This window comes from Mus pahari, chromosome 11 (assembly GCF_900095145.1).
Source record: "Mus pahari chromosome 11, PAHARI_EIJ_v1.1, whole genome shotgun sequence".
In the NCBI taxonomy this organism is placed as follows: Eukaryota; Metazoa; Chordata; class Mammalia; order Rodentia; family Muridae; genus Mus; species Mus pahari.
Genome location: NC_034600.1, coordinates 40,498,521 through 40,520,114, shown reverse-complemented (window position 1 = coordinate 40,520,114; position 21,594 = coordinate 40,498,521). Strand labels below are relative to the sequence as shown.

Sequence of the window (21,594 nt, the reverse complement as noted above, 5' to 3'; positions counted from 1 at the left end):
ATATATATATATATATATATATATATATATATATATATATATATATATATATATATATATATATATATATATCCAAATCAACTTATACACAGAGAGAAAAATCCTTACAAAATAATAGCTGTGTATAATAAACTGTGATTTTTTTCTGTCCAATCCTGTTACTTCAAAAAATACTGCTGCTGATGTATTTCCCTCAATTCCTGACAGCTTACACGGTTACCTATCACAGTTCCAGTGTTACCACCATACAGTCAAATTGTGCACTATTCAAGCAAACTACCTATAGATCCCAAAGAGACCACGTTTTCTCATCATGTGTATGTTAGGTTATCCTTTGGTCCTGCAAAGGGGGGGTTCACCTGTCTTCATCTAGTAGCTCAGGGGGCCATGCTGAAATAGAGATTTGTAACTTCCCAGCCTAGAATGATGTTGTTGTTGGATCACTTACTACATAGTCCCTCCTCTTCATCTCTCTGCTTTCTGTGGAAGTCTCTCTGTTTTCCCCTTCCCCCTCCCTCCCTTCCTCCCATTTATTGCCCCTCTCCCTCTTTCTTTCCTTCTTGCCAACTCTCCTTTCTATTTATAATTTTCCTCTCACTCCTCTTTCTCTCAATCTCTTTCCCCACCTCTTTCTTCTCTCTGTCTTCCTTTCCTCAGAGCCCTGTCACTCTCTTATCACAGCACACACACCATCTCCGCATCTTTCTCCTTTTTATCTCCTTCCTTTCCCTGATTTCTGTCCTCTCGTTTTCTTTTCTCTCTTTCTGAAGAGACTGGCACGGTAGAACCTAATAGCTTTTGTTAAAAACAAAGAAGACTTATAGGGACAAGCAGAAAGTTAACCCCCATAAGGAATCCTGTGGAGATAATATTTGCATAATTTTCCAATATCCAGTTTCATGTACTTTGACAATACTAAGTGGCTGTGCTATAGACGTTCACATTGCTTTGATCCTGAAGGTCAATAAGCATTACAGACCAGGAATTTTTGACAGAAAACAAAAATTCAGGATAACCTTCCTGGTGTTTTAATAAGTGTTCATGATGTATATAGTAACTAAAGGTGAGATTCTACGAGGAGGATGAATGTAAAGAATTTTTAGTAAAGAAATAAAGGAATGACTATGAAATAATATGTGGCCTTCAAATCGAGTACTCCTGATGTCCACCAAAGTTATTCTTTTGTAGCCAGACATTTGTATTTGCATTGATCATTGCGACTTAACATCCTCTCGAAGCAGCTTCTCAGCATTAAATGGTATCTTAGAGAAAAGCCACTGGGTCTATGGTGAGGTCCATAAAGGACCTGCTTGTCTGTCTGCATCCACTCCACCACTGGGAGATTGACTGCACTGAGCCCAGGCTGCCACCTGGGCAGGTACCAAGCTGTATGAAAATGTTGAGACACTGCTCCAGGGTGGGAAAGCAGTCTGAGATGTGAGAAAAGCCACCTGGGAGGGGCTGGGGTGGGGTGAGGGGAAGCTCAGGGTTGTCCCAGCAGGTGATTGCTGTCCTTTGCTTGATGGAGGCAGGCTTGGTGGCAGTTGTGGCTGGAAGTGCAGAGTCCTGGTACAGGAGAATAAAGATGCAGCTCTGTAGACAAAGGCCTTCCCCAGGTTCATCACAGTGGATCTTGATGAAAATAGACAGTCCATGGTTCTAAACAGCTTATTGTCATGATGAAAAATGGATTCATAAAACCATACTGAACTTCTCAGGGTGGGCCAAAGATTAAAAATCTTTTGCAGGGAGGGGTGTCTGGGAAGTGAAGCTTATTGGCTAAGCCCTCTAGGCTTCTAGGTTCCTCATTAGCATGGAGAACTTTGCTTTGTGTCCACCGAGTCTCCAGGTCACAACCTGCTCTACCTTACCAAACTTCTGGGCATGGTTTTACATCCCATACCTGCTGTAGAGTTTCTTGAAGGAATCTAGCAATCATAGGTATTTAAGACTATAGCAACCTGCTCAGTTAGTCATCAGTGGAGACTGTAGGGATTGCAGCTTCTAAGATGTTCCTGTGCTTAGTAAAGCCTGCTGATCATGGCACCGAAACTACTAAGACCTTTAAAAATGAATCCACCAATGAGCTCTGCAGGGACTCAATAGTATCAATGTCATTTCTCCCTGGAGATCAATTCCTTTCAAAAGCCTCAACCACAAGAATTCTCCAATGTGACAGATAGAGAGCTTGAAATATACACTACTCAATCATGTCTTTTCCTAATCAAAGGAGCTGACAAGATGAAGGGACCACATCTAACATCTGGGTTTTGGACGATTTGAGCCTAGGGAAAAGAGTTCCTGGTACTCAGACCACAGCCTTCCCTGCCCTTGCTTCCTGACTTTCTGCCCTACTTTATCCGGACTGCCTATTTCAAGCCATTGCTTCCTCGTGCTCAATGATGTTTCAATCCTTGCTACTTTACTTTCAGTAGACACATCATGAAATCGATTTCATTATAAAAGCACATTTTGGTATTTAAAGAGGAATGAGCTGGGCTATGACATAACTGTGCAAACTGCAGAGTATTGGGGCCTCCTTGGCTAACTACACATGCCTAGGAGTCTGTATGTAATGTGTGACCTATAATGCATAAGAGTCCCTGCTGGGATATTCTGATAAGGAAAAGTAGCAAGGCCTCCAAATTGAAGTATCATGGACACAAATGAATCCTGTAGCTCTTGAGTTGGGAAGAATTCTCCTTATTTAGGGAGAGGGTTAAAGAGATGAATACAATTTTACATAGAGAGCTCTGAAAGATGCTGAGAATTTTGTAGCAAAAGATACAGAGAACATGTAAAGCAATCTCTCCTGGGTATGTTTGCGGCTGACCTTCTTTTCTCATTTTATATTCAACATTATTATTTTTTTTAAAGTCTGAAAAAAAAGCGAAGAGTCAATAGAACAGCCTTGTCTTTCCATGAACATTTTGGTTGTCATAATTTCAGAGATCAAAGGGGGAGACAGCTTGTTTGTTGTTCTGACCTATGTCTACTCTCTGATTGGACATCGGTCCCAGTTTGAATGAGGAGAAGCCACTCTATTACTTCACCCCACTGTTATGCTACCTACAAATTCATGCAATAGCCCCTAGGAACTGGAGTTGCCAAGTAAGACAGAATCCGATTGGAATCTAACTGTGGTTTTCCTCTTACTGCATTCCCTATAAAAGCAAGCAAGTCACCTGTCAAGGTCATATACAGAAAGGCATTGCTTTTCACAATGATTAAACACTTTTTTTTTCTAGATCTTGCATAATTTTTTTATCCATCTGGTTATTTAGGATTTCATATTATGTGTTACATGAAATTGAATTTCAAGGTACTTCTCCAGGGAATTTGGCTTTCATAGTCCTCTGAGCAGAAATATGCAATAGCTTACCTACATATTTCATAGGATTGTTGTTTACCATTCTTATTCTATAAGCAGGTAAGCAAACTTCATTTGTAACAAAAATTAGCTTCTCATAACTGAATTTCATTATAAGAATTATAGGGGCATGTCCAGTATAGTCAGAACTAGATCCTTTTGGTTTCTTGGCTAGAATTTTACAGTGTTCATGTTAGCTGGAATCTCCAGACATCTAAAAAGAATTAACTTCTTTCTGTAAACTACTAAAAATGTTGATGACAAATTTTATACCATAAAATCTGGATACTTTTATCAAGATAAGAGGTAAGGTCTAATTGACTTTAATGTCCTTGGTTTTAAAAAAAAAAGTACGTTTTAATTGACATCTACAGTTGTCAGTAAAGCTAATGGAAGTCTTCTTTTAAAGGAAAATTAAGGCTCTTATAGCTGGACTTGAGCAATAGAGCTTGGCAATGTCTACTTTTGCATTAGGATGCATAACTTAATTTATCCCAAAGCACTATTACCCCCCAGTGTTCCCTGTATGTTCCCCTCTCTGTCCCTTCTTCTCTTTGGAAAGGAGCCCCGTGATTCCTAAATTAATTAACTTGTATCTGGTTTGGGACAAATTAAATTTTACATGTCTCTGTGCTGATGCCCGAGAGGCTATTTTCCTGCCCTGTGGCTGTGTTTGGCCCCATTACTCAGCCTAGCTCTTCTTGCTATCACACTGCTCTTGGTACCTGTGTGGGGTGATGCAGTAAATAATGGGAGTGTGTGTGTGTGTGTGTGTGTGTGTGTGTGTGTGTGTGTGTGTGTGTCGGGGGTGCTAGAAAGCAATATTCAGTCTGTCTCTCAAATATAAGAGAGGCTGCTTATTTAAACTCTTATGGAATCTCTAGGGCAATTTAGGTAACTTTTAGAAATTTAAATAAAAATTGTCAGGTGCCAGTAATATTGGATGATCTAGAGAAACACATAAATAAGAGTCCAAGTATAGAAGCCTCTTGTGTTTGGGGGTAGCTCATGTAGGTCATGTTTGAAAACAAACATTAATTTTATACTAATTGAGGGTAGGGATCAGTCAGATTCAGCTCCATGTTTTGGAGGGATAGTCTTAAGCTGGCCTTGAGCATCCAGTCCAAATTTGTGCTTTTTATTTAACTTTCCTTTAAACAAGTTATTGGTTCACTAAATGCTATACTTTTTAAATTTTCAGATTTTCAGTCATTGATCTCTATAGTCAGTTACCACTGGGGGGGGGCGGGAAATGGTTTCCATCTCCTTATAAAGGCTATCTTTGAGAAGGTTCCAGAGATCTTCCTGGTCATCCTTCTTTGTCTTTCCCATTGCACCTTTCTTTTTGTTTGTTTGTATATCTTTCCACAGGTTGGGTCTTCTTCAGGAAAGAGCTTTTAAAACATATCATCTTTCAGCAAATAGGACAACCATAGTACCCTTTTCATTTTATTTGAGAAAAGGAGTGATATTTTAGGAAAGTATAGCCATTTATAAAACATCTTTATTTTCTTGATCTGTCATCTTTCAAGGAGTGATTGTTAATGATGGATAGCCATGTCTTGCAAAACTAACTCCCAAATTAGAGTGCACATTAATATTTTTATTATTCTATGAAGTAGCTAAGAATTTTAAAAATTCAAACCACGTATGAGAAAAAAAGATACAGAAAATTAAACATCTGGAAGGCTGCTTGCATGTATCATTAATCATGAGGGCCTGGGCTAAATAATCAAGTTACTTGTGACAGCATGTTTGGTTGTCACAACTTTCAATTTCTTTTTTTTTAAAGAATTATTTATGTGTTTTATGTATGAATGCTCTGCTCTATTGGTATGTACGCCTGTGCCAAAAGAAGACATCAGATCCCATTATTGATGGTTGTGAGCCACCATGTGGCTGCTGGGAATTGAACTCAGAACCTCTGGAAGAGCAGCCAGTACTCTTAACTTCTGAGCCATCTCTCCAACCCATAACTTTCTATTTCGAAAGCTTCATTTGATAGTTGAAGAGACAAAAATGTAGAGAAGTTGGTTGATTTGCCCAAAGTCACCAGCTCAGACTGTGGAGATGAACTATTACCACAAATCATTCAGTCCTATAGCCCCTTTCATTACCCAGCACTGGTAAAATTCTCAGACCCAGAGTGGCCAAGGTTACCTGGAGAAAATGCAGATTCCCAGATTCAGTGGCCAAGCCTAATCAGGAAGAACTTCTGAGGCTGCCCCCACCATGCTGTCAAATGCACTTTATAAATAAACTGGTGAGAAGGGTTGGTCTCCTCCTCTTTCCCTGCAAAGCAGAAGTAGGAGGACAACAAAATTTAGTGATTGATTGCTAAATTTTTCTCCTGGTCACACTCTTCAGCAGCTTGCAACATCTTTGGGTGCCAAGATCCATCCTTCATCTTTCTTTGAAGGATGATGAATTTAACAAAATCCAGCTTTTATACTCTTGCCCATCTGCCTGCCTCTCAAACTGTGAGATAACTCAGCAGGTTGAGCTTATAACCTGTGGCTTGGAGCAGAGGGAAGAACACAGGGGGTCCAGTCTAGCCTTAGTAGCACAGAGGGGTCCTTCTGCTGGGATACTCAGCCAGAGTGGTACCCGGCTGGGGATACCTGGGTATTTCCTGCAGAGGTGTCAGCTACTCTGCTCAGAGTCTTCAGGCAAGCTATGCAGGCAGCAGGCCCTGTTTGACGAGTAAGAAAAACACATTGTCTGCCACCCAGGCTCTAAAAAGAAGCTTTGCGTGAAAACGGTGGTTGGAATGATAGAAAGCTAACGCCCTTCCTGGCTTCCCAATCCACCAGTCATGTTGACAGTAAAACTGAAATGTGAGAAAGTGCTTTTCTGGCCTGTGAGTTGTTTCTGGAAATGGTTTATGCTGATTTATTCTATTTGCAATGCTGTAATTTCATGACGTAACTTTTCTCTATGAAAGCCTTTTAAATTACTTAAACTTTTGCTTATACATAGGCCTTTTATTCCCCATAAATAATAATTTTATATGTCCTAGATAACCTTTCTTCTTAGTTTGAAGTGCCAAGGTGGTCTGGCGCATGCATTTCATCTTAAGAGTAGGGAGAGGCAGAGACTGGTGAATCTCTGAACTCAAGGCCATCCTGGTCTACAGAGTGAGTTTAAGCAGCGACCTAGGCTAGCTCTAGATGTTTTCCATAGAACCAAACTGCAGAGGCAAAAGTCAGGGTTTGTCATCTAATTATCTGTGCCACCTTGAAGTCTCATTTGAAAGCTATCTTAAGCGACCACAGGTCTCTTTATCCCTGACATGGGACTTTGAAGTCCTAACAGTCCCACGGGAGCAGGTCCCAGGCTGCCTGAGACATGCGCGGTCTGCATGCTACTATTTCATATGTTATTATGGCTCAGCAACTTAGACAAGAGTCCTGAAGGATTTAAGATTGCCTTCGGTGTTTATATCTTTTAATTTGGCTATCATAAAACCTCAATGTAATTTTTGAATAATATAAGTTGAAAGGTTCTTTTAGAAGAAATAAGGTGTTGAAGCCACTCATTAAAGATAATTATACATCATGCTTTTGCATGCTTTGTGTATATTCATATCTGGACATGCACATATGTGCATGGGTGTACATGTGTGATTGGTGCCATCATCAAATGCTCAACACTTTATGTACCAAGGCCCGCCTCTCACTTGCACACATAGCTCATCAATTTTGCAAGTCAGGGTAGCTAACTTGATCCATGTTTCCCATGTTTTTGCTTCCAGTGTTGGGATACAGGCAGTACGCTAAAACTGTGGGATTTTCAAGTAAATGTTAAGAATCGAAGCCAAGTTCTCACATTACCCACTGAGTCATTTTTCCAGACCTATATCATTGTTAGTATTTATACTGGCTAGTGTTTTGTCAACTTGACCCAATATGGAGTATTTGGGGAGAGAGACTCTCAATTGAGAAAATGGACCTGTAAGATCTGCCTATAGGCAAGTCTGTAGTGCATTTTCTAATAATTAATGATTGGGCACAGGGGATGGTGCCCCAACTGGCCTGGTAGTCCTGGATGGCTTAAGAAAGCAGGCTGAGCAAATCAAAGGGAGCAAGTCAGTAAGCAGCATTCTTTGTAGCCTCCATTTTAGTTCCTGCCTTGAGTTCCTGCCCTGACTTCCATAAGCAAGAAACTATGACCTCAGAGTTGGAAGATGAAATAGACCCATTCCTTTCTAAGTTGTTTGGGGTCATGGTGTTCTATCACAGCCATAGAAACATTAACTAAGACATCAGTAATATTATTTCTGAGTCCTGCCAAGAATTTCTTACCAGCTGCTTCTCAGATTGCTCTTTTGCCTGGCTTTCTAGTGTAACTCCCAGATGATCCTGTTAACCTCATGTTGCTCACATCTGCCTCACAGCCAGCTGCCTGCTGTGTGTGCCATCATTCTATGTGCTAAACATAATGAGACACTGTAGAGGCTTCTATTGCTCCAGCATTTGAGTTCTCCTTGCTCATTCCCCCATCGTCTCTCTTTATATTTTAGAGATTGCCTCCATCCGATGTAAGCTTATTTTTAAGTTTTTCTTGTCAGCCAAAGAGGTTTGACATATGGAAATTCTACTTTAATCTTGAACTCATTTAACCTATCAGGTTCTTTGTTTCATTAAAGATCATAGTCATCACTGAAATAAGACTGAGCAGAAATCCTTAGAGAAATCAATGTACGGTACCAGCCGATCATCATGGTAAGAGCTGAACTGTGCATTTCATCTCTGAACATTGTTCTCGCTTCATGGCAGTGCAGATGGGAAGAGAAGAGAGGGCATGTAGATACTGGGTGTTCCTGAAGGAAAAATGCGTTTCTTTTCTTTTCTCCTCTCCTTCAGGGGGGATGGACGAGTAAGGAGTAATGTTCTTTTGATGTATCCAGTTTCATATCTCCTATTGAGCTCTGGCTACCTGGCTTTGCTTTTTTGCTCTTATTATTGTGTCTGCTAATAATTATACTTTATCACCTTGTACTTTACAGAGAATTGTTCCTATTTGATGCTTATGATTCTACTCAGAATAAGGTGTTATTATTCTTTTTTGACATCAAGAAATTTGTTCCGAGGGGTTTAAAAGGACATTTGTAAAACCACCTTGCATGTGCAGCCCAAAAGTATGTGAGGATTCCAGCTGTTCTGACCCCCAAACCTTGCTCTTTCCAGCTGTGGTGGCTGCTGGGCCTGGGGCGTTTCCACTTGATACACACAAGAAGCCTTTATGTTAATAGATGCTTTTCAATCATCCCAGCACCCTGGAGAAGGTAAACAGTTTCTCGAATTCAGCTGGAAAGTGAACCCTCATAAGGATTTTACTACCTGAGATCATGTAGCTGGTATCAGGTCATGAATTAAATGTTTTTTTCTTCTGTTCTAGATTATGAAGTCTGCTCGAAAAAGTGGGTTTGGGTTTATAATGCTCATTCTCAAAACCCAATGAAAATTCAACTGCCAGGCAAAATCTCCACATTATTCCAATACTGAGTTCCTTTAGACTAAAATGTAGGGGGAAACATGAGAGGGAAATATACAAGTGACAAACATCTGTCAATGTGCTCACTCCCTGGTCCATTCTCATTGTGTGTCACATGGCACAATGTTCTTTGTTGGGGAGGGAGGGGTTGAGATAGGGTTTCTATGTATAGTCCTGGCTATCGTGGGACTCACTTTGTAGATCAGGCTGGCCTCGAACTCAGAAATCTGCCTGCCTCTGTCTCCCGAGTGTTCTATCCAGTTACCTATGCCCATTCCTGAGCCATGACCTGAATATATCTCATGGGTTTCCATCTTTTCTTACATTTAAAACAATATCAGGCAGAGTGGAAAACACATTTAAGGTAATGATACATGTAGACACTCACAATTACACATATGTCCTGTAGGCTCTATAGCATCACAGGTGACTCTCAGGTCATGTGGACTGAGTGATTTGATGTGCCAGTATAGGTGCATTGACTGTTATGATGTACTGTCTCAGGTTAAGGGGGCTCTTCATAGTGGGGGATGCTGGGCCTGTGTGGGAAAGGAGGTATACTGAGTCTCTATACCTTTTGCTCAGTTTTGCTGAGAACCTCAAACTTCTATTAGAGTGAAAAATGATGTCCATTTAAAAACAAAAACTCAGGATTGTTGAATCTATTTGAAACCACTGTTCTATACCCAATTTGGCATTCATATCCATGTCTGATCATCTAGTCACAAAACAAACAAGACAGCTGGTAAAATAAGAAGGGTTTGTGAAGCCAGTCATACTTTCTGTTCCTCCTTTCCCTGTGAAGAACTGAAGGAGTGTTGGCAGATGAGAATAGCCCACCAGCCTAGGCAAACGTGGAGTTCCAGCTCTCTCCTGGCTTCTTTGGGGCACCCACATTGCCCTACTGCACAGTGCCCGTTTTCAGTGTAATGCCTTCCTGGAGGCACACAGGGCTCTCCCTGAACAGTGCCAAGGAACCTCCTTTTGCTCCATTATAACACCTTACATTTCTCAACATTTATCCATAAAACAAGCTTTCTGGAGGTAGGTTAATTGCAATGTGTCTCAGGACAGCTCCTTGCTGTGATGTTTATTGATTTGGGGGGAAACTTTCAGAACATATCCATAATGGTAACCTGTGGGGATTTCTTTCTTCTGCCTCCCACTCCTCAAATTGGCTACCCTCCAGGTAACAGGTATTCCTGCAGATCAACAACCCCATTGCTTGAGTAGGTACCATCTATCAACCAGGGCTCTTGGCTTTTTGTGAATGAAAGTTTCCATCCTTTGTGAGGAGTTGCTTTGCATCTTAGCGGCCAAGTTGAGGTAAAAGTGTCACAGAAAAGCCCATTACCCTGCAAGTGTCGGGCGTTTGATCTGGTCCTAGCCTTTTGTGCTGTGTTCTGTGAAGGAAGGGAAGATGCTATCTTGAGTGAAAGCTCAAGATTGCCTGAATGTATGTATTTATGCCCCAGGATTTAAAAAAAAAAATCGAATATCAAAATCCCACTGGGAAGAAGTATGTCAAAAAGATTAATTAAGAAGAAAGTTAAACTGGAGTCTCCCTGCCTTTGTGGTTAATGATCATAGAAAAACAAGATGGAAACAAAATCCTTAGATGGAATGAGGAAAAAAAAATGCCTTTATATAGTTTGGGTTGTGAATTTTATTAAAATCATAGAGTATTTGTATTAGTATTTAAGTTATGTTTATTTAAAAAAAAAAGAATGTCTCCGCATTCCATAAGCAGAAACATGGAATAGGGAGCTATGTCAAGGTATTATTGACAGCAAAGTCAAAGACCCCCTGTAAAAGAGCTATAAATGGCTGTTCCTCTCTACCAGGAAAGATGAATTGCCATGGCAACACTACCATGAAATAATAGGTCAAGTTTTATCCTTCTGCCCCAGGCTGAATTTATTAGGCTTTACTTTGAAGTAGATGCCATTGTAAAATGAAGCTTTTGGTATTTCAGAGCTAAACATTATAACAAGCTAAATCTGATCGATAAGATCCCTCATAGTAGGTTAAGAGAACACTTAGATTGATTAAATACGTGTTTAGAGGCTAGTTTATTACTGTTCCCTTCCAAAATGCGGGTTTCTCTTATAGATGTGCTTGTAATAAAGTATGTGTAAATGGATTCACACTGATTGTTTGCACAAGGTCAGTAAGGGGAAGTGGTTTGTAAATTTTCTTTTAACGGATGACTAACTGTGGTAAAGGAAGAGTTCATATTTCACTCCCCAAATAAGTGTGCAGCAAGAAAGCATAAAATATTTAAGACTCCTATTATTGTTTGCTATTTTCATAAGACTAAATTGAATGCTGCTTCATGCCTATTTGCAGGAATGAAAAATAATTACAACTTGGGACAGTAGCATATCATAAAGTGAGATGTGTAATCATTATTTTGCTATTTGAGGGAGCTATGTCCCTCAATGTCCACAGCTATGACTTTAACTGTTTATTTTTAAACAGTGTCTCAATCATTTAGGAATAAACTGCTAACGGGAAGGAAGATACAATTTTTGTCACTTCAAATAACATTATTTCATTTTCTAATAGGATATAATTACTAGAATAGGTAGTTAGGTAAATAGTCCAGTTTTTTAAGAGTGGGATATATCAAATCATCTCTTTAAATGACTACCTTTTCCTAAGTAGAACACGGTACTGTATTTTAGCATCATATCTTTGCAGATGTCACTGGGAGACTAGGTTTAGACTTCTGTGTAAGGCTACCTTTAATTGTCTTTAATTCTTTTCTGCAGTAACTTAAAGGTTGTATAGATAACTGTGAAATTTATGTTGTCTTCTCACTGCTCACAAAGATGGGAGATCGGAATCAGTGGCTGCATTCATTTCCCAGTGCAGCCTGTTGACCAGTTACAAGTGGGTTGGGCTAATGGCTCACATTTCTAGAGGCTACAAAGCTGACATTTCAGGGCAGGCAGGGCCTTGCTCTCTGCAGTCCAGGAGAGATGATCTTCCCTGCCTGTCCTGTGGTGTCTAGAGAGTGCCTGCACTTCTTGGCATACGTCTCTTCCATATGCACTGTTCCAATCCCATTCTTCCCCTTTACGACTTTCTTGACTCTCATTATATTTTAATACCTTTTAATTGTGCTAATTATGTATGCGTGCACATGTGAGTGTATGTGTGTGTGTGTGTGTGTGTGTGTATGAGTGAGTGTGTGAGTGTGAGTCTCTATGTGAGTATGTGGCAGGTGTGGTATGTGTATGCAGATGCAATTGCCTGTAGAGGCCAGAACTATCATATCTCCCTGGAACTGGAGTTCTAGGCATTTTTGATCTGTGCAACATGGGTATCTGCAAGGGCAGTATATCTACTTAAGGGAATCAGCCATCTCTCTAACCCCCGTGTCTTCTCATTTTATGAAGGTGTTAGTAAGTTCGGGAGTAAACGCTACCTAATCTTGTATGACATCACATATGTTTAACTGCATTTTCAAAGACCATTTTCTCAAATAAGGTCATATTCACAGAGCCTGGGAAGAAAACTTCAAGGTAGTCCATCCATAACAGTCATTAAATCAAATTTCTCAGTAAAATGTTTCCTTCACAATTTTAAATCACTATGATGCCTGGATCTTTGCAAATATTTTCACAATTTCGATCTTTTTAACTTCTGAAACAGTGGCGTTCTGCCTAATGAAGTTCTTTTAATGGGTAAAAATTTGCAATGTTCCTATTTGTGCTTCTTACTTCACTTGCTTACTTTGGTGCAATTTGTTGTTCTCTCTGAATGTTTTAGTGATAAATACTTTCAATTGGATTGTTTTTCTGGATTCTGTTATAATGATATTGGAGATCTGACCCCTTGCTGTGACTTAAGTTCTATCTGAAAGCTTCTTTCTTTCTTTTTTCTTTCCTTTTTTTCTTTTCTTGAAAGCTGTTTCTCTGACTGTCCCTTTCCCCAATTTTGATACGTAACGGTAACTCAACCCTGTGCTTTCAACACTTTCCTGTACCATTTCAATTACAGTATAATGGAATCATGAGTTTTGCTCTCTCTCTCTCTCTCTCAATGATTAGAAAAAAAATACCACAATGTGAACTTGATGCATTTTAGGACACTACAACAAATGGCTTTACCATCACAATAAATTAACATCCTGCGAAAAGAAGACAGGATTATGAGAAAGGGCAGAGAGTTAAACCCACGGGTTTTTAACATATTTATCAGCTGGCTGTGTTGGAAACGTGGTTGGCAGGGGTCTGGATCATTTTTCTTGGTGTCCCCAGTATTTCAAAGTTTTCCTCTATGACAAATAAGACCTGTGTGCTGTGCAGAGAAGAGAGCAGACCTGACATTCTCAGCCTATAGCAGTGGTATTCAATCTATGCCAAGAAAGAAAAGAAAACTGTCTAAAGGTACTTGACAGTGGAGGGGGGTTAAGGGTAAGCTGCATCCACACACAACATGTTCTGGACAATATGGAATCAGGAAGAAGGTAGAAAAGGTTTTAAATAATCTGACTGGTAGTGAGGTTCTGCTCCCCAGGGGGACACATCATTCTGACATATCCTTGATTATCCCTTGCTGTTTAAAGGATGCTCGCTGGGAATTTGTCTCTGGAATTGTACATGTGTTCTCTTCTTTGTTTCATAGCTACAAATACTGTTAACTAAATTAAGTTCATGATTTTCTGAGAACACACAAAAAGACTCAATATTAGCTTCTTTCTGTTCAATCAGTTTCTATATTTGTTCCAATTATATATAGTTAATATCCCCGGGATCTACATTTTCATAATATTTATAAAACATTAAGCAAAACACAATAAAATATTTGCATAATTGCCCAAAACCCATTTTATATTAGAATGTAATTGGGGAGGTTTTATTCCTATCATTATGGCTAGAATGTGACTTCTCACTAATTAGTCACTTACAGTTTGAATATACATTTCCCTAATGATGTTAATACTACTTTTCCTATTAAAAATGTTAATCTTTCTTTTCTCTGGCACAGTACACACACATTTCCCATTATGCTTTGCTTTTCTGTTGTCTTCGGCCACTGGAAGCATGTTCTGAAAGCTTCAGTACAATGTTTCCTTAACGGCTGTGCATTTGAACATTCAAATTTGTTTCATCCCATCTCTGGACCCTTATTTTCTCTAATAAGATCTTTCACGTGGCCAATCTTCTCCTTCTCCAAAGGACATGTGTTCTTGCTGGCTTTGTGAAGTCACACTCTGGCTAAGTCAGTTCTAGATGTCCTGATGCTCACTCTCTGAGCCCAGCCTCCTTGGATCGCTCTTCCCTAAACCTGTAGTGGCAGAAGAACATAGAATGTGGTTTCCAAAGAGAGTGGTAAAAGGAAAAGCCAAAGTGTGTGTGCATGAGAAATCATGCTTCTAATCCTAAAAGGATGGGCGAGGAGGCATAGGGTAAACCGCAGAACCAGCATTTATAATAGCTATCAGAGCTCTTTAAATGATTTGTGTGTTTTGGATTTCTGATTTCAATTCCACATGTCATGGCTTTTGCAGACATGACTACCTACATTTGTTTTTGTCTCTTATCTACAATCTTAAGTTAGCTCTGACATCTCAGGAACAATACCTTTTTTAGGTCTTGTTTTTATCCTGTACTGTGTAAGAATCTCTGGAACCCCAACACCTGGCTTAGCTCTAGAAGTGTTCAATTTACAAAGGGTAGATACTTGTCCACGATCCCCAACCACATTATAGAGGAGCAGGAACTCAAGTGCACATTAGCTCTTCCAACTCATGCACTAAAGAAGACACTTTATTGTCATCTTATAGCTGATTAAGCTGACATTGAACTGCAGCCCCCTTAAAAGCGTAACATCTTCCTTTTGTCCTTACAACAGCTGGTATTCATGGACAGACAATAAAGGCATAGCGATGAAGCCAAGGTTTCCCTCTAGCTTTATACATCAAGAGCCACCAATTTCAGGTTATATAATCTTTTCTTTTCTTTAGCTTTATGCTAGTTAGTATTTATTCATAAAAGAAAGAAGGGAGGAAGGAAGAAAGGAAGGAAGGAAGGAAGGGAGGGAGGGAGGGAGGAAGGAAGGAAGGAAGGAAGGAAGGGAGGGAGGGAGGNNAAGGAAGGAAGGAAGGAAGGAAGGAAGGAAGGAAGGAAGGAAGGAAGGAAGGAAGGAAGGAATTTTTCAGAGTACTGCAGAGGTGACAAATGAGCATCAGTAGGAAAGAAGAAGAAACAGAGAGAGGAAGGAAAGATATCTGTACACTGACACCATACACACCTTTTTGATGCTGTTGTGACTATTCTGAAGATTATCAATCTCTTCCTCCAAGTGTTTTGTCTCATTTATGAGATGGTATCAACTGTTTTGTTTTGTAGGACACAGCAGGCCAGGAAAGATACAGGACCATCACCACAGCCTACTATCGAGGGGCCATGGGCTTCATTTTAATGTATGACATCACAAATGAAGAATCCTTCAACGCTGTACAAGATTGGTAAGTTAGGGCAAATACTGCCGTGATAAATGGTGATGGGTTTCCTTTCGACAACCTGTTCTTCCCATAGCCGTGGCCATGGAACAATGTGCGATATATGTTTATCATGAACTACAATCCCACTTGTGCCCTGAGCCGAGGAAAAGTTTGGTCATGCTCACAACCATTGCCAGGAGGTTGCTAGGAAGTCACAATGATGGCTTGTTCATCTCAGTGCTATGCATCTCTTGATCCTTCCTTTAATAGAGCTGAGTGTGCTGCTATTGACTTTTTAAAAATGTAAATAATGATTTGCGAGTTTATTGATCTAATGTACGGATCTAGAAAATAAAACTGGTGAACCAAGCTTGGCTCACATATTCATTAAATAAACCTTATTGGAGCATAGCTAGGGTTCTTTTTTTTTATTATCTGTGATGCTTTCACAACCACATATACAGAGGTAAGCAGGTACAGCAGGGACCACGTGGCCCGCAGAACCTAAACCATTGCTCTCTGTACATTTGGAAGAGACCTTTGCTTGTCCCCTCTCTGGCAGTTCTGAGAAATAGGTTAGTCAAACTAGAGCACTGGAAAGGACCTGGTGTAAAAGCAGGGGTATGGGCAGAACCTGTGTGACTCACAGCTCTATGAAACCCTGCAAAAATAACTTGTCTCCATAATGAGGGTAATTTGCAGTAGGGGGGCTTTCTGCTGTGAGTCCCTTTTCCTAGATTCCCAGAATAGTAAGAATCTAGAGCGTGGTCATGAATTCCAGAACAGGGCTGAAAAGAAGTGTGGTGGGGGTGGAAAAAGTTCCAGAATGAACCTCCTACTGGTAGTGACCAGGGACGCCTGAGTAGTTAACACATTTAAATAGTAAATAGCCATAGCTCTTCTCCTATAAGAAGCACCAGACTGGCACTATACTGCAAAACTGAACAAGATTTATGTTTATTTTCTATGATAGTATTATCCACTGAGTCTATAAGCGTATCAGGATCTGAGTTGGAAACTTGAATTTGCTCTAGGTTGTTTCTTGAAATGCTTACTGTTCTTCTGGGAAGGCATCTACATCTGTCACATACATCTGCACACACAAATGCACATGTACAATATACATATACATACATGTATATACACATACACACATGCACATTCATGTGTACACAAACACACATATATACACACACATCTACTCACACATATACACATGCACACATGCACATGTACATACACATACACACATCCTATGTATGAGGTAATACCATTGACAACAGTAACTCAAAAAAGAAAGTGTTATAAATCATTAAAATTCAACTTTAGAACCTGTATGAAAAGTAGTTATCCTTCACTTGAGAGAATAAGACTTATGAAACCCTCTTTATAGTGAATTGACTATTATAAAAATGAAAAATTTCAAATTAGCCTATAAATTCAAGGTAGGCCCAACTAAACACCAGAAAAATGGAACAGGATAGAAAGTCAAGAGACAAACACATCTGTATGTGGATTTAGTTCCTGATAAAAGCAGCATTGATATTGGTGTCCCCTGAGGACCATTCAGTTAACAGTTACATGATATTTGCCTAATTGCCAGTCATGGCTGTGGTTCATATATTGTCCTGCAAAACAGTGATTTCAGTATTGACTAGTCTACTAGACATGCGGGGAACAGCACAAGGACACAGAAAGGCTTCAGACTTAAGTTTTCATATATTAGCGTTCTGGTGCTATTTATTCATAGCTACACTTACACAGTTGTTTCGGTGACATTTATTCCACCACTGAGAGAGCATACAGAGATACATTGAGCTCATTAAGAAGAAATGCCAGTAGCGGCACCAGGAGCCATATAGACAACACTGCTGGCTCTACTATCAAAGTGATACAGAAATGATCAGCCTCGGCCAGCCCGAGCATCCCTCTGTGGTCGAGTCAGTTGAACATCACACTGGGGTTTATGCTACTCACATGTAAGCAGACCGACTATCTGCCTCACCTCAGCCTGCCTCCACCTCAGATTCTCTAGACAACTCCATTCCTCCCTCTATCCTTCTGAGACTCTATTCCCTGTCTTCCAAATGGCACATTTTCCAAATTCTTCTTCTCTCTCAGATCTCTCTTCTTACTCCTCCCAGGTACCAGTGACATTTTCCTGTGTCCTGTCCTTGGTCGACTTATTCACTCCTGTAGATTCAGTTATAATTTAGATCAGATGGCTCCCGAATTTAAATCTCTGACCTTGTTTTGCAAATGGCTGCTGCATTACCAGATACTCAAAATATCCCTCCCACCTAGATCCCCTCCCAGTACCTAGAAGGTTTATATCAGCTCCTGAGACTGCTTGACTTCCTGACATAATTCTTGCTCATTGCAATAGACTGCATCATTCAGGGTTGGTCATGAATCCAGCTCTGTCTTTCCCCATCTGAATCATGACCAGTGCAGGCATATTCACTTGTTTAACACACATGTTCTTTGACATGTCTCCTTACTTCCCCTTCCTTCTTTGTCTACCTTTGGTTGGTTCCTAATTTTATTTTGTTCCAACCCTAACTGGAGCCTTCTGATTTTTTCGATTTATTTTTTTTTCTTCCTCAATCCATCTTACCCCTTGACTGCTCATATGATCTTGAAGTACCCAGAAGACCCCTGTCCTAAAGTCACAGTTCACCATCACGTCCTGAGTTGGACCTTTCCCAGCTTGCCTCTCAGATATACTGCATCATGTTATTGCTGTAACTCTGTAACATTATTTCTCTGCCTTCTAGAGGAAAACTGGAACCCCTGGTTCTGGGACCTAGCAAACTCTTAGCATTTTTCTTTTATGACTTTTTGTTTGTTTGGTTGGTTGGTTGTTTGGTTTTGCATATATTTTCCTGTAGCTCTCGGTTCCATCTGTCTCTGGGCATCTAGATTTCTCCAAAGCTGGAGAGAAAGCTTGTCTGTCTGGAAAACCACTGCTCTTCACTTCTTTGTCTTTCGCCCACAGTTATGTAACTATTAGTTTGTTGGGGATTCTAATTAGTATTCATTAAGCCAGCAGTTCCTGAGTGTCTATCCTGATAACTGAAGGCCAGACATGCATATGCCAACATTTTCTATCTTAGTGCACCTGCCTTCACCCAGTCAAATGAGTCAGGTCTAGTATCTTAGTGATTTGCTTATTGTACCACAAGGCTCAGTATTCTGACTTTCTGAATACCTCTTAAATACATTCCCTACCTTTCTCTCTACTTTCATTGACTTAATTCAAATCATCCTCCGGGGACTTTCTATCTTGTCTCTGTTCCTCTTATTTTGAAAGTGTACTTTCAGTAAGTTCATATGACAGGTGGCAATGATTGTGGAAGCACAAATAAATCACAATGAAGGTTTGACATGTAGTAGTCCAGGCTCCGTGTTGGACCCGCTAAACAAAATCACCCATGAGATATACAAATATAGCTGTTTTCAAATTTCCACAAGTGACTCTGGAGTTTGTTGCTCGCTGAGACCATTGATTTTTAATGAAATCCAACGTCTACCCCTCTTGACATCCTCTCCTAACATGCTTCGCCATGTATTTTATCCTTCCCAAGAGAGACCTTTAAAGGGTTCATCCAAGTTTGATCCTTTTACTATGTCTGTTCTTCTGCCCAGAATATCTTCACTCAAAGCAGTCTAAATGTTTATGCATCTTCTCAGCCACACCCACGAGGCACTTCACAGCTTTATAATACATCCCTACCCTCTTGTTATCCCATCTCTGCTTGTGGTGGTCAGTGTACCATCATCCTCATCTCTGTAGCCATGCTACGCTTGCGCTTTCCAAGAACACATAAATAACCTACAAGACTATTGTTATCTGAGTACATTTTTGCTCTCAATCAGGTGGAGTCCACTAATTTTCTCCCAGTATCAAATATAGTACAATGTATATGTTTTCATATATTTTTTCTAACATTTAAATTGTGACAAAATCAGTATAGTAAAAGCTCCCCATCTTAATTACCCTGCAGTGAACAGTTCAGTTGCATTAAATCATCCACAAAATTGTACCCAAAATTACAAAGTTGCAGTCACAATGTTAGGAAGTAGAATAGTGCTCTTGTAAGAGTTGGAGGGAACTGATGGCATGGACAGGTAAGTGTTGGCTTTGCAGTTGTAATGAGTCTTGGAGTTGTAGGACGTCTCTTTAATTCGGCAGATTCTCCATTCTGTAGCATTAACACAGAACAAAACTCACTCTGAGCTCAAATATAAAATTACCTAGCATTTACAAAGTTTCAAAATTGACACAATAAACTAAGCACGGAGGATGTTTGCAACATAGTTAATATAAATGGGTCAACAGAATAATTCTTAAGAATTGGGAGAGAATGTGTGTTTAAATTGTATAGTCAACACCAGGAAGAAGAGCCCATGTGCTAATGTTTCACTAGTGGAGGGGAGGTGGAAGGAGGTGGTGGAGGGGAGGTGGAAGGGGGTGATGTAGGGGAGGTGGAATTAAACAGAAGTAGGAGAGGGCTGTTCAGTCACACAGCAAGAGAAGACTCTTTGGTAAAACTGTGTGAAATGCATTCAAAATACAACCCTTGCTCATACCTGCAGTTCGTTAAGATGTAGAGGCAAAAGCATGCAGTGACACTGGAGTTAGAAACAGGGAGAAAAGTCTTTAGAGAATGTATTCCCCTTTTATTCTTTCACTGAAGGTATCATTAAGAAATAAACTAACAAGAGACATGCTAAATTAAGAGGACCCAGTAGATTAAATAGTTACAGAAATTAAGGCCCACAGTGAAAGCCCCCCTCACCCTTGGGAGAGGTTTTCAGTTGTCTTGTGCTCAGAGCATACTCTTGAGTCTCAGTTGGGTCCTGACCGCCAAAACCTAGACTACACATAAGCTCCCAGACTCTTAGGAATTCTACCACAGTGGCTCTCAGAACCTACACACATCACTGTGCATTTTAATTTGACATAGAAATCTGTCTCATCATCTGTGACTTCACATTTTTCCATTCAAAATGTGTCACGGACCACAGGCTGCTGTATTTCCTCTTAGAAAATGTCTTTGCTTGCAACTCCCACCCTCGTCTTATTTATTTACATTCTTTGTTTTATGGCACAGTGAAGAACTATAAATATAAAGGGTTCTTTTTAAGGCAAGAAATCTGGAGAGCAGACTGATTTTTCAGCACCAGCCTGGGGATAAAAGTCTAACACCAGCAGCCCACCAGTTTTAAATAATTCTTTCTGTGACATTCGGGTACCGCTGCAGATGTGCTAGAGTTAGAACGGAATGTCACCTTGAAATGTTCTCTTCCTCTGTGGTTTTCTCTTTTCCTTTGCCATCCAAATATACTTAGCAACCGACCTTAAGGAGACCTTGTGTTAGTATAAAAACATTTTCAATTAGAATAACAACTGAGATCCAGTGAGCAGCTGCTGGGGTTTTTGTTTTCCAGAACAACTTATTCCTCTTGAATGTTCTTCACATTTTAAATCACTTTTGCCACAGACCAGTAAGGGACAGTGGCAGGAATACCTGCAACTTTTACCACAGCCCACACTAGACCTCAAGCTGCCTCTTTCTCCATGAACACTAACGGCCACTGTGGTTACCTTTGTTATCGTTGACCTGACTTATCTGTAGAATCTTTCCCTTATGCATACTACCCTACTTAATCTCAAGTTGTAATCAGAAGATAAATGGCTGCCCAATCAATCCATGGCCCTCTCCAGATCAAACGCCAACAAAATCCAAGTAATCATTTCCTACATTGTCGTCTGCATGTTAATTAACACCTGCTAAAACTTGCACGTTTCATCTTAATTTCTCATTTTCTCAGGTCTAGCATTCGGCCCTTCAAAAGGAGGCATGCTTTTATATCTTACACTAAAGTTTGGAATGCCATCGTTTCCCTTTACTCACAGTTATTCCATGTAGACTTGTCATTAGTGTTGAAGTAGCAAATTATCACTGAGCTGTTCTGTAACAGTACTAGCATGGTGGAATTCTTAATTCCACGATTGTAGCATTTTTTCCGAGTGATTACTAACCATGGATCATATAGTTGTCTACCAAAAGACATTTTATTTCATATATATTGTTGCCCTGCTGACATTGAAATCCCGACCAGTGGATGTACTCTCTGTACCTCATGCCTGGAAGAGCTCATGCAGCATATGTATTGTCTCTGTGCTCTCTGTGATTCACGGCAAGACCCATCACATCCTTGGGCTCAGAAATCCCAGGCAATATTTCGGCAATATCCTTGAAGA

At 40.0% G+C, this 21,594-nt stretch overlaps 1 protein-coding gene across 3 annotated transcripts in view; it reads left to right on the top strand.

The window, feature by feature from the left end:
- Rab3c (RAB3C, member RAS oncogene family) overlaps positions 1 to 21,594 on the top strand; it is a 210,941-nt gene that overhangs the window by 90,170 nt on the left and 99,177 nt on the right. For all 3 annotated transcript variants that reach the window (XM_021208512.2, XM_021208511.2, XM_021208513.1), the window contains exon 3: positions 15,229 to 15,347. In XM_021208512.2, the coding sequence (XP_021064171.1) occupies positions 15,229 to 15,347 (119 nt within the window). The remainder of the gene's footprint in view (positions 1 to 15,228; positions 15,348 to 21,594) is intronic.